General features: G+C 39.2%; 1 protein-coding gene across 1 annotated transcript in view; it reads right to left on the minus strand.

Moving 5' to 3' along the window:
• Positions 1–12593, minus strand: part of usp28 (ubiquitin specific peptidase 28) — a 29052-nt gene extending 16459 nt beyond the window's left edge. The window contains exons 1-9 of the mRNA XM_084075142.1: positions 12405–12593; positions 8535–8609; positions 6839–6941; positions 6441–6537; positions 5865–6027; positions 2767–2853; positions 1603–1740; positions 1022–1092; positions 65–141 (exon numbers count right to left, since the gene is read on the minus strand). Of these exons, the coding sequence (XP_083931268.1) occupies positions 65–141; positions 1022–1092; positions 1603–1740; positions 2767–2853; positions 5865–6027; positions 6441–6537; positions 6839–6941; positions 8535–8609; positions 12405–12458 (865 nt within the window). The 5' untranslated portion in view covers positions 12459–12593. The remainder of the gene's footprint in view (positions 1–64; positions 142–1021; positions 1093–1602; positions 1741–2766; positions 2854–5864; positions 6028–6440; positions 6538–6838; positions 6942–8534; positions 8610–12404) is intronic.
• Between the last annotated feature and the right edge of the window lie 14 nt (positions 12594–12607).

Here is a 12607-nt window from a genome sequence, read left to right on the forward strand (position 1 = left end):
ACAACAACAACAACAACAACAGCAACAACAACAACAACAACAAAACCATCATTTGTATTCATACCCTCATGTCTTCTCTCCGTCACAAAGGTACCATAGAAAAGCTGGACCATGGGGTTTTCCTGTTTGTCCTCTGGATTTCTGAAAGTAAAACAATATAATAATGTCCACAATGGTTAATTCAATACATTGATTAAGGCAATTACCATAGTCAGCTAATTAATAACAAGTCAGAGTAAGGGCCATACTGTATGTCACATGTGTAAGCAAAACATGTCCAAAAACACTTTAATTAAGTTTTTTTCTTCTTTTTTAATGTGTCAATTTACCTAACATGGCAGCATGGTGTTCTGTTCTTTCAGTTTACTATCACTTATATCAATGCAAACAATAAAGAAAACCAAATAATTGAGATTAAATGTTTCTCACTTGATAATGAGACTTCCTTGTATCGCACTCAACTCTCAGTGGAACCCATTTATAAAATAACACTATGGAAACGGGGTGCCTGGGTAATTCACTTTACTTTGAACAATGTAAATGCTTAAAATAAAGCATTTATTTAAATGATGTACATAATGCTACATTATATATGCTACATTATATAATGTATTTGAGGATGCTTGTGATGCCAGGAACTCTCAAACATACTGCAAACATGGAATGCCACTGTCGACATACAACTCACCTGCTTATCAGAACATCATATAGGTCTAGGTATATAATGTGCATATGTATCTTTCTCTTTATCTCATGACTGTATGCACAGCATACAGTCTGTTTGTGTACTGGCTTGTCTAGCTTAGGTCTATCAGTCATGAATCATGATGCAAATCTTCCAGCCACGTGTACTTGACCTCAGCAATTGTATTTCTCTATACATTTCAGAAATGCAGTGTGACACTGCCTTGTGTCATGTTGTTCTCTAGCTAACAGAGAAGTAACTAAACTGCGGGACCAGTCACCACCCTTAATAGAGGAAAGCTCTTAGGACCATAACAGAGGACCGTAACATACGTACTTTCCATTGGCAGCCAACTGAAAGGCATCCTCCAACCAGTCCAGAAGTTTGTGCGTAAACTCACTGACATCCTAGAATCAACAGGAGATAAAAGATGCATTATATTGGGATGTGGCGGCTCATGCATTTGTGGTGTTTGTGAGTTCCCAAACTATCCAGCTCAAAAATACACATTTGGTGTAAGACCACTAGAGGGCAGTAGTTGAATTTGAAAAACTGAATATTAACACTAATAATTTATCATTGAAGATATTTTGATATTACTGGGAGTGTATCTTTATTATTGTATAACGTGTAATTGATATACATATGAAATGGAAATTATATTATTTACAACATAATATGGTATAGAATTTAATTTGTTATTTATTTTTATTGAAGAATATCATTAATCTGGTGAGTATTGAAGCCATTGCTTCAATTCACCCTGTCCTGTCGTGCCGATATTGGACGGACAATTGTCATACTGAGTATGTTTAATTTAATATTTCAAACGTATACACCACTTTAACCAAGTTATCTCTGAAGTCTGTCTACATACAGTAAGGGTCCATGTAATTGTGTACACGTGTCTGATGTACCTGCTGGGCCTCGTTGGTCCTGAATGCATCTCGCAGTAACTCCACAGCAGCAGATGGATCCACAAACTTGCGTGTGGAAGCCACCATGAGAGAAAACAGACAACGCAGCTCCTGCATGAAAGCGATGTTCCTTTTGTCCTGGGAAGACAAACGCAACATTTGTAATTGTCATGTCTAGACCTGACTAAAACGAGACAAATCATGGAAATGTGTGTGACATAAAACATTTTTAATGTTGTGGTTGTTTGTGCGAGTTGAATCACACACAACATTTCTACTTTTCATCAGAATTACTGATGACACGTATAGAGTATGCTAACACTTTATAATAAGGGTCACTAATTCATTAATTAGCCATTACGAAATAGAGATCAACATAGAGAAACATTAAACCAAGGGCAGAGAGAGAGGAGAGAGACGTGAGACGTCTTGTCTCACGTCGGATCGGGGTCGGATTCTAACCGACCCCTGGTCCTTGTGCTCGCAAAGAAACGTACAGATGCAATCTGTGCACTAACCGGCTGAGCCACTATGCACCCCCAGCTATTATCTAATGCTTAATTAACAGCCCATTGATGATTACTTCATTATTTTCATAGTATCAAACATTATCTAATGTATTCATTATTCATTAATGGTTCATTAACCCTTTAAGACCGGGAACACGTCTGTGTCATTTTAGATTACTCTGGCTATTCAAAAATAGCAGATATACAAGCTCATAGCGCGGCACCCGGTGCCACGCTACAAGCTTGTGGATCTGCTATTATAATTGTTTATCTTGAAAATTTGTGCAAATCTTTGAAAATATATTAAGACAACATTTTTTACTCAAATCTTTGCTTCTGGGGGTCCCTGGAACTAACCATTTTGAGATGGGGGTCCACGGCCAAATACATTTCGGGGGTCCTTGACATGAAAAAGTTTGAGAACCACTGATATAGCAACATACGTTTTTTCAAAAAAAATAGGATTTAGACATTTGTAGAATCGGTCAAATTGCACAAACTTTCACGATTTTTCCAAAAATAGCAGATCCACAAGCTTGCTACGAGCTTGTATATCTGCTATTTCTTAATAGCCAAAAAAAATCTTCAAATGACACAGATGCGTTCCCGCTCTTAAGGGATTAATGGTAATGTTGGTATAGTATACTGTACTCACTGCTTGGCTCTTGCACTTCTCCAACAGCTGCTCTGTCAGACTGTAGCTGAGAACCAGCCTCCTGAAGACAGGCAGATGGAACAGTGACTGCCAACAATACAAGGGAAAAAAGGGATATTATTCTAATGCAATCATTGTACTTGAGAATTGTACTTGTATTCATTGCACAAATAAGTATGTTTAATTGCCCTGTCTTGTTTTTTCCCCCCTGAGGATAAACAAACTTAGATTTTCAATATCATAATGTCAAACTAAATACCAGCATTATATAATTGTATAATTAACATTTGTTGGTCAACTTCTGGTTATTTCTCAGTGTACTGTAAAGAAGTATGAGCAACATTCTATGCATGAAATGTGCAATAATAATAATAATAACAAGTTCATATTTTACACATGCCATCCTCTCATGGCAATGTAAATGAATCAACGTCGACTTCAATAAAAGCCATTTCATTCAATTAGTCTTCTATGTCATACAGTATGGCGCATAGTGGTGAGTCTAAGCACTTATGAAAACCTCACTGTATCGTCTTTCCCCATTGTCCTAGGAAATTACATTACAGCTTATCTAAATCTTACTGTAATTTATACCACAAAAGATAAGCGTGGAAATATGAGTGGACATCAGGGGTTACGTGGTCACTTAATCCGATGATGACTCTTTTCTGGTAAAAGTGTTTTTATCAAGGGGTCAAAAACTGTTGATACTAAAACAAAACTGATTACAGAACAAACAGACAACAGTGATGCTAACAACAGAATACATAGTTGGGTATTAGTGTGTGATATATTTTGCATTCAAACTACAATTAAATGGCTAATTTGCCTGTTTCAATTCTCCTACACTACAGTATAACAGCCCACATCCTACTTTTCAATGTGTAATCGGTGGAAGGGCATATCGTCACTGTCGGACAGAAAACCTTGTATCTCCATATTTCATCTATCACATCTGTCTCACATTTCCTATATTTCATTGATCTACAAGCGCACAGCGTGTCACGGTGCAACGCATTGGGAGGTTGTAAACCTGCTATATTTTTGTGTGAAGATTTTGGTCAAAATAGAAAGTGGTTAAAGGTAGGGTAAGTTATTTACTTTGGTCAAAATAAGCGTTAAATAGCTCTATATTTCTGACAGTACTCATTGCTATTTGCTATAGAGTGTTTGTTCAGTAAAAGAGTCTCTCCAGCTCTTTATTAAACAGAAAATGCATTTTCAGTGCTCGCTCCTGATTGGCTTGAAATGTGTCACCTACCTGAAAATGTAGAATATTCTGTTTACTAAAGAGCTGGAGAGACCCGTGACCGAACAAACGCACTGTGGCAATGATTACTATCAGAATATAGTACTTTAACCTTTTTAGCAAAATCACCTACCCTACCTTTAAGTCTGTCTGTAGGTTTTATGAATATATGGCCAATGAAAAGTATTAACAGGAGGAAATAATAACTAAATTGGATCTATCCTGAAAAGCAGTTTTAGACATACAAGGTTTCCACACAACAGCGACGATATCTGAGTTAAATAGAGACAAATGAGCACTCCTTCATGTCCGTGCTAATCGGCCGGGCTATGAGCTCATTTCAGGCCTGTGCTATTCCATTGCTCTCTCTCCATCATCACAACACTGCACTATTTAATTATCCTTGCAGTCTATGCATTTCAATGAAGGCTCCAGTGTCTGGCGAGCCACCCGATAGGCTTGGCTAAAATCAGTCTGGAATGGACTTTTAATAGAATTAGAAAACACTGTGAACGTGAAGATGCTTTTTATTTTGATTCGGGGGGAAAAACAAGGTACTCGTGTTGATGCAATAACTGTAACTCCATTAGGATGGCATACAGCTGATGCAAAGGCATGGCTCAATAACTTACTGCTATACTGTAAGTACAGTATATCTGTGCTCAGTTTAATGTCAGGGAATGAAATCGAGAGTGGCCGTTACAGTCGTGCACACCAGCGATTACCAACCCTGTGGGCCGGGGCAAAACACTAAGATTTTAATTATAATATAACATTAAAATGTAAAAGTTATTGGTAAAAAAGGTCATGGTCTTTGTTCTTTAAAACCTTAAAGAAAAGTTTTCATTGTGATATCGATACATACATTAGGAACTTAAAGTATACTATGTTCCATTTATCCAATCGATTCACATTCGATTGATTTATTAATCATTAAAATAAACATGCTCTGAAAATGCACGCAGCCCACCCATCTGACCACTTAACACGGCAGCAATTGCGAAGGCTTTTCCAGATTTTGAAGTGTGCCCTGATCCATACAACGTTAGGAACCGCTGTTTTACACCAAACTACAGTACAACTGACCCTAGAGAACATCGTGACTCATTAACAGACACAAGCAAAGAGCCAGGAAGACTTTTGGCTGGCTGAGTACAAGTACTGTATCAATGCCCTTGGAACCTACTGACATTACAACCAACTGTAACTCCTCCAAGACTATAAATATTTGTGCACGGGCGAGTAAGGGAATTATTTTAAACCACAACTGCAAATTGAGCAGCGAGACACTATTAGAACAGGTGTTGGCGTTTGCACACTGAGCTGGGTCAAATCATGACCTACAATGATAATTCTGTGACCTATATGTGTGCGATGACCATGCATTTTACAGCAGGGGTCTTCAACGTTTTCAGGCCAAGGACCCCCTAGCTGAGAGAGAGATGAAGCAGGGACCCCCTACTCTATATTGTATAAAATACAATTTCAGATTAAAGTTTTTTTTTTACTGCTCTTTTTTCCCTCTACACCTATAGCCTCTTTGCCAAAAATAGCCGATCTACAAGCTCTCAACGCCTCGCAGCGCGAGGCGTTGAGAGCTTGTAGATCGGCTATTTTCGGCTAATGTTCCTCTCAGAAAAGGAATTGTAGGGTTCCAGTAGTTAATGTAAAAAACCTAAATCCTATCACACAAAGATTTGGCGGACCCCCTATAGTAGCTCTGAGGACCCCCTAGGGGTCCCGGACCACCCTGTTGAAGACCCCTATTTTACAGTGAAGAATGTCAATTTCCTCATGGTGAGAAGATGGCAACTTCCACCATTTCCTAAAAGGATCCTCATCTTTTTACCTGGATGACGGCACTGAACCAGCAGGTGTTGCCCACGTTGCGGATCCCCACCGGCCAGTCGTCCATCCGGATCCAGTCTGCAGGACTGCATGTGTCATTCTGGACCTCGCTTCGCTTCCGCTTCACTCTCGATGTGGTCTCCTCGGCACTGGCCTCCAGGGCTCTGATGGGAAGATATCACATGGTATTAAGGTAAGAAGGGGACTTCTCATAATCACTGATCTTAGGGCCATTCATTGGCCATTGGCATAAAGGAGTCAGGAAATCGATCTCCCAAAATGTATGCTGTTCACAAGCATTAATGTGAACTCTCACTCAATTAATAGAGGCCTAACAAAAACAAGTCTCGCTCTTATGTACTCCTGTGAATCATGGGAGCTTCTTATCTAACATCTCATAGGTTTTTTACATAAGAGCTCACCTAAACACTAGAGAGTTTATATTACACCACCTTGTGTAGCTATTGGTAAATACATATGACAATTTCCTAACGGCCCAAGCAACCACAATATACTTCTGTTGGAACCTTAAGTGTCGCATTGTGAATGTTTTGGATTGAAGCAAGGGGCCTGTTACCTGTTTAATTCTCTCTCTTCCTCCTGAGCCTTTTTGGACTCCTGCAGGCTGAGCTCGATGGCAGCTTGGAGTTCATCTTTCAGAACGCCTGGACGTACTGTACAGTACATACAGAAAGGACCAAAACAACACAATTGATTTTGTGCACTCAAGCGCATAGAATAGTTCCACAGCTGTTGTTCCTCGTCCTGATTGCTGCACTAAAGTTTAACATTGAGTCCCAATAGGTAATCGACCTATACTTCAGTTGTTAGGGATTAAAAAAAACAATTAGCTCCTGTTCCACATATATATGGTTGCAAGTACATAGATTTTTCATTAAAGTAAAATGAACTTAACATCTTTGAATCATTAAAAAAATCTTTCAAAATGAATAACTTTTCCCTGTGGCTTCCAACCTTCTCCATTGGGGATGACATCGTGTGGTTCACCGGGGTCTTGAACCTCCGTCAGCGGTGTTGTCAAGAGTCCAACAGCATGGCCAATGTCACCCTGGCTGGCCTGATGGTCATAAAAGATAGGGATAGAACCGTCGTCCTTCATGCCACTCGATCAACAGTTCCTGACATGATGAGTACAGCCTGCCATGATAGTTTTTACCACTTCGGGGTTTCGGGGGGAAACGTTTGCCATTTTGGCGAAGAGATTTGGTGTGGTCGTGAAAAAAACGGTTAAAGTACAGTTGTAACTCAGATTTTTTAAAGCTGAGTTTTATAAGATTATTACTAAGTAACTAAGTACTGTATTACTAAGAATATAACGTTTAAGTCTCCAAATACAAAACAGTACTAAAGGAACTATTTAAATTCCCAGTACTTTGAAACAGTGTGCATAGCGAGTGAACTGCACATTGTTTGTCATGATCTGTCTCCTGTTATTTTAATTTGTATTGATATTAACTTTCTGGTTCTTTGTTGTACTGTAGTTAGGTTTTACATTACAGCTGTGTTCCTTTTATTTTGAGGCAAAGGTTTCCTGTTGTCCTTTGTCGCTGTGGCCCATAGATACACATAGATACTGTACTGGCTTGGAGTGATACATCAACAGGGCCACCATATTGAATAGAATAGAGCATTGGATCCCAATCTTTTTCAGCTGAGACCAAAAATATAAATTGGTGTCTCACCAGGACTCAAACACACAAAAATGCGTTATGATAATATCAATAAACCACGTAAGCCCTATTTAATAGTGAAAGTAGCCAATGATGTGTTAATTGTCCATCGTGTTCACCTGTGTTCTGTAAATCCTTTGTGTCGATTTATACTAGCCTTTGATGTGTGCTCCTTGCCAGTCTGTTGTGAATATGTTGCCAGTGTCTTATCTTGGTGGCTTTTTCTTTCTTTTTAATAGAGCTCCTTGTGTCTATCCCTAGTGCTTGATCTCCTAGTGTTTTCCTTGTTTATATTCTTGATTCTTTCTTAACTGCTTGATTGTAAATTTGTAAATATGCCCCTTGCATTATACTGCCCTGCTTCTGCCTCTCATCCATGTTCTCCTGAAGCTCATGTGACACATTGATATTTGTTAATGTCACTGTTTCTTTGCACCAAAGTGCCCGGTTGTTGATAAAGTACAATGCTGGTGACACTGATCATTTATGAAAACTTGAACTCTATACAATTTAGAGAACCCAATTCAAACTACAACAAAACCAACACGGAGAAACAACATGAAAACTTTTAGTGTTAGTGTATAAGCTACAAGTCTATTCACTGATTATTAAGCAGCCTTCGTGTATTGTATAGCCTCATGTCTGTATTCAGTTTCAGTATACATCTGCATGCCCACAATCTGAGTTAAATTAACAATTGGGGATTTAAATTGTGTACATCTAGATACTGTACACATGTATAGTGTATTTTAGACTGCAAAAATAAGCCTCCCTTTCACTGCCAATACAGCCACCCAAGGCAATGTTTTGGCACTGATTTAGAGCTTTGTTCCTTTGGTTTCATGTTTTGGAACAGCTCATGTTAACAGAAGGTAAAACTGCTGCCAGTCATGTGTTTGTTTGCACAGTGGTAAGATGATCAAAGAACATCTTTGACCACAGTAAGATCCATAAATGTTCCCTGGATGGAGGTGGCTTACTTTTAGCGCCCTGTCGAGTACTTCTGGGTCTCGGATACCAGTGATTTCCCTCAACTGGTTCAGCAGCATTTGGCCCTGAAGGAGACAAAGGATTCATGCAGGGAAAAGAAGTCAAACTTTATGTCCTGCATCAATGTGTACGTACACGGGCAAATGTGTCCGTGGCAAGACTTGTCCATTTCTGTGGCAAATACTTTTTAATAATATCCTTATTGTGTTCATGTATTGTTATGAAAGCACTGACTGTACACATAAGACCCAATTATTGGAATCCCAAACACAGACTAGACTTGGACCATGCTTCGTTGATGTCTGTTTACAGCCATGGTGGCTGACTTGCCAGTCTCCAGGTTTTCTGATTTAATAAATACAGAAATACTTTTTAAAATGTGCAGCATATAGACAGTAGACACTGAGACACATTAGGAAGTGAAGTCCACAATCACAACACCAGAGGCAGCTCCACTGATCATGTCCAACCCAGATTTGGCACAAACAAGGGGTTGAACTCGTTCTCCTGCTATGCAACAAAAACGTGGAATAAGTAGTGAAGGAGTAAAACCCTACTCACTTTCAAAACTGCCCTAAAAAAATACCTTCAGGAGGCTGCAATTTGAAACTGGCCCCTGTCAAAGTCATAACCTAGCTGTTTACTGTACATATGTTTTGTTTATTTTTGTTTTTCTTACTTTTAAAATGTTCTTACGATGTTCTGCATAGTAGTGTATATTTGTCTGTTTTTTAATGTCTCCATGAATTGAGTACCTGGGGACCTAGCGATCCATTTTAGCTGACCTTGTATTGTAAACTGTACTTCCATATGCTTTTCCCCTGCAAATCTTCTAAATAAAGTATTCAATCAGTAGGTCTAATATAATTTTGTATGTCCGTGGCAAAAATAAAGTTTGACGAATATGACCATCGACATTTGTGATGACCCCTACCCTAATAATACAACTTCCATTAAGGTTAATTTGTAGCATCAATGCAACAAATATGTATTTTCAACAGAAAAAGATAAAATTGCACAAGTCTGACCAGTAAGATATCAACAAAGGAATTTTCAAGTTTTACTGTAGGTTTCATCAGTCGAGCCAGACTTAAAATTACACAACAAGTCTGACCAGTAAAATATCAACAAAGGAATTTTCAAGTTTTACTGTAGGTTTCATCAGTCGAGCCAGACTTCAGCTTGATCAATACATGATAAATCCACGGCCCCTTGTGAGCTTGTAGATCTGTTATTTTGGGCTCGTGACTCCATCGTATGATGGACTATAAATCAAGCATTATACAGCTGTGACAACTATGACCTACTGTAGGTGTGATATGGGTATAGCACGACAACCAGTATACTAAGATGCTGTAACGTAACCATGCTTCTGTCCTGGATTCTTAATCTTTAAATACAACAAGGTCAACAACAAAGGTCTAGAAGCCTCTTCAAAGTTTGAAATGTTAGAGGACATCAGTTAATCCACACACAGCAGTGCAAACCTGCAAATCCTTTTTTTTTTAAATGTAAAATCTAATGTCATCCATGTATTAGTCTCATAACGTAACTTTGTATCTGTACTGTTGTAATTTGTGTCTTGTTTGTAAAATATTTTTAAAGCACTATACAGTAGGCCAGTGGTTCTCAAACTTTTTCATGTCAAGGACCCCTAAATTGACACTTATTCATGCCCGCGGACCCCCATTTGAAAAGATATGCCAGGGACCCCCATAAGAGAAGATGTTTCTAGCAGGCTCTAGCAGTGATTCTCAACCATTTTAATTTCAAGGACCCCCAGTTTGACATGTATTAGGGCTACGGACCCCCGTTTAATGGCATTTATATCTCTTAGACCCCAATTTATATTGTAAAATCAATGTTAATTTAACTCTGAGAGTGTACAAATGGAACCAAATGGATTTGGTTCCATGTGTACACTCTCAGGGTTACAGACCCATAAGGGTCCATTTGGTTCCTATCCATCATTTAGCTGGGAACCCCCTGGAACCCCCTCAAGTACCCCTGGGGGTCTCCGGACCCCACTTTGAGAACCAATGCAGTAGGCTATAAATAAAGAATGGCAATATTTTATTGTATAGCCAGCCAAATAACATGCCACTGAGAAGGGTGTCAGTCACGATACGTCAGGTAGCTAGCTGTTTTGAACTCAACACACACCAACATTAGCATATTATGGGCCTGCTGGGTTGAGGAGGGCTATATAAAGGCCAGCACCCCACCAACAGCAGCTGGACATGGTCAGGGTATATCTGTGTGAAGAAAGACACACCCGCTCACATGCAAGAGCGTGCACGTCTCTGCAACGCATACAGTCAGTGAATGCAGGGCAGGCTTATATGGGGGGAGGGGAGGGGGGGGGGGGGGGGGTAGCTATCTGAGACCTCACTGGGTGAGCCTCTATTTTGAGCCCCCTGACATGGATAGCACAGGCCTCTGTTTATCATTCCACTCACCATGCCACCTCACTTGAGTGACAAAGGCAGTGGGTGTTTCACTCACTCACACACGCGCACGCACACGCGCACACACACACACACACACACACACACACACACACACACACACACACACACACACACACACACACACACACACACACACACACACACACACACACACACACACACACACACACACACACACACACACACACACACACACACACACACACACACACACACACACACACACAGTTTGACATTGGTCCACATCAGACACAAACCAGCAAGGACTTGAACAGTGTGAATGACGTCAAAAGTATTTTAGGTGCCATTGACACACTGACATCGTTTGATGTCTATGTAATCTGGCCTACTGTGTATAAAACATGTTTTTAAAAAAGTGGCTATTCAGAGGCCTACCATTTTCTTAATTACATGGAGAACAGCATAGTTTACATGAATCAACAGAGCAGAAGACAAAAGCATGTCTAGTCTAAATGCTCTGGACAAAATATGGTTACGTTTGACCATCGTGATTTTGAGCTACATTAAAGTATTTTACATTTTAAATGAGACTACAGTTGCGTTTTTCCTTGAGTCACACACACCTTTCCCAAAAAAACAGATCATGTTGTTGTTAGGTTGGTGAAGCTTATAGTGTCGTTTTGGTTAGTTGTTTAGCCAGTGGTTTTACTTAAGTAAAAGTATCAATCCTGCAATGTAGAAATACTCTGTTACTAGTAAAAGTCTGGTAATCAAAATGTATATAAATGTACTTAAAAAAGTAGAAAGTACTCAGCAATGTCCATTTCACAAGTTTTCAAAAGTATAAAATGTATTAAAAATATTTTGAAAATAGCAGATCTACAAGCTCACAATGCATTGTGCGCATGTAGATCTGCTATTTTCAAATGGCCGAAATGAATATAGGGCTGAAGTGGTTCATGTATGTGTATGTATGTAAGTAACTTGTAGGCTACGTTTTCAAATAATTGTAGTGGAGTAAAAGTATAATATTTGCCTCTGGAGTAGAAGTAAAAGTACTGAAAATCATAAATATTCCAGTAAAAGTAAAGACTCCTCAAATGTGTACGTAAATAGAGCACTTGAGTACATGTACTTAGTTACTTTCCATCCCTGGTTTTGGTTAGTCGTTGGTGTTAGAGCATTCAACCGCAAACACTTGTTAAAAGACCTGGAACGCATGTGTCACTTTAGATTTCTTTGGCTATTCAAAAATAGCAGATATACAGGTGCCACGCTATGAGCTTGTAGATCTGCTATTTTTGAAACATCTTGAAACATTTTTTTTTTCTCAAAAAACTGTTAGGATTTAGAAAACATTTTTAAGAATCGCCTCAGGTCTTAATGGGTTAAATGAGTATTGGTTCCACACAGCATTCATTGCCTCACCGGGTCCGTTGAGTTATTATCCCCATTAGCACTGATCTGATCAACTTTCATCATGGCAGAAACCAAATTTCTTGCTGTTTTCCCAAAAATGCCTGCGATCTGCGATTCGAGTCAGACCAACTCCATGTGTCAAACGCCTCCTCACACACACACATACATGCACACACACAGCAGATCACACACACACGCACACAACACAAGAC

The sequence above is a fragment of the Gymnoscopelus microlampas genome (assembly GCF_963454915.1).
Source record: "Gymnoscopelus microlampas genome assembly, chromosome: 12".
Lineage (NCBI taxonomy): Eukaryota > Metazoa > Chordata > Actinopteri > Myctophiformes > Myctophidae > Gymnoscopelus > Gymnoscopelus microlampas.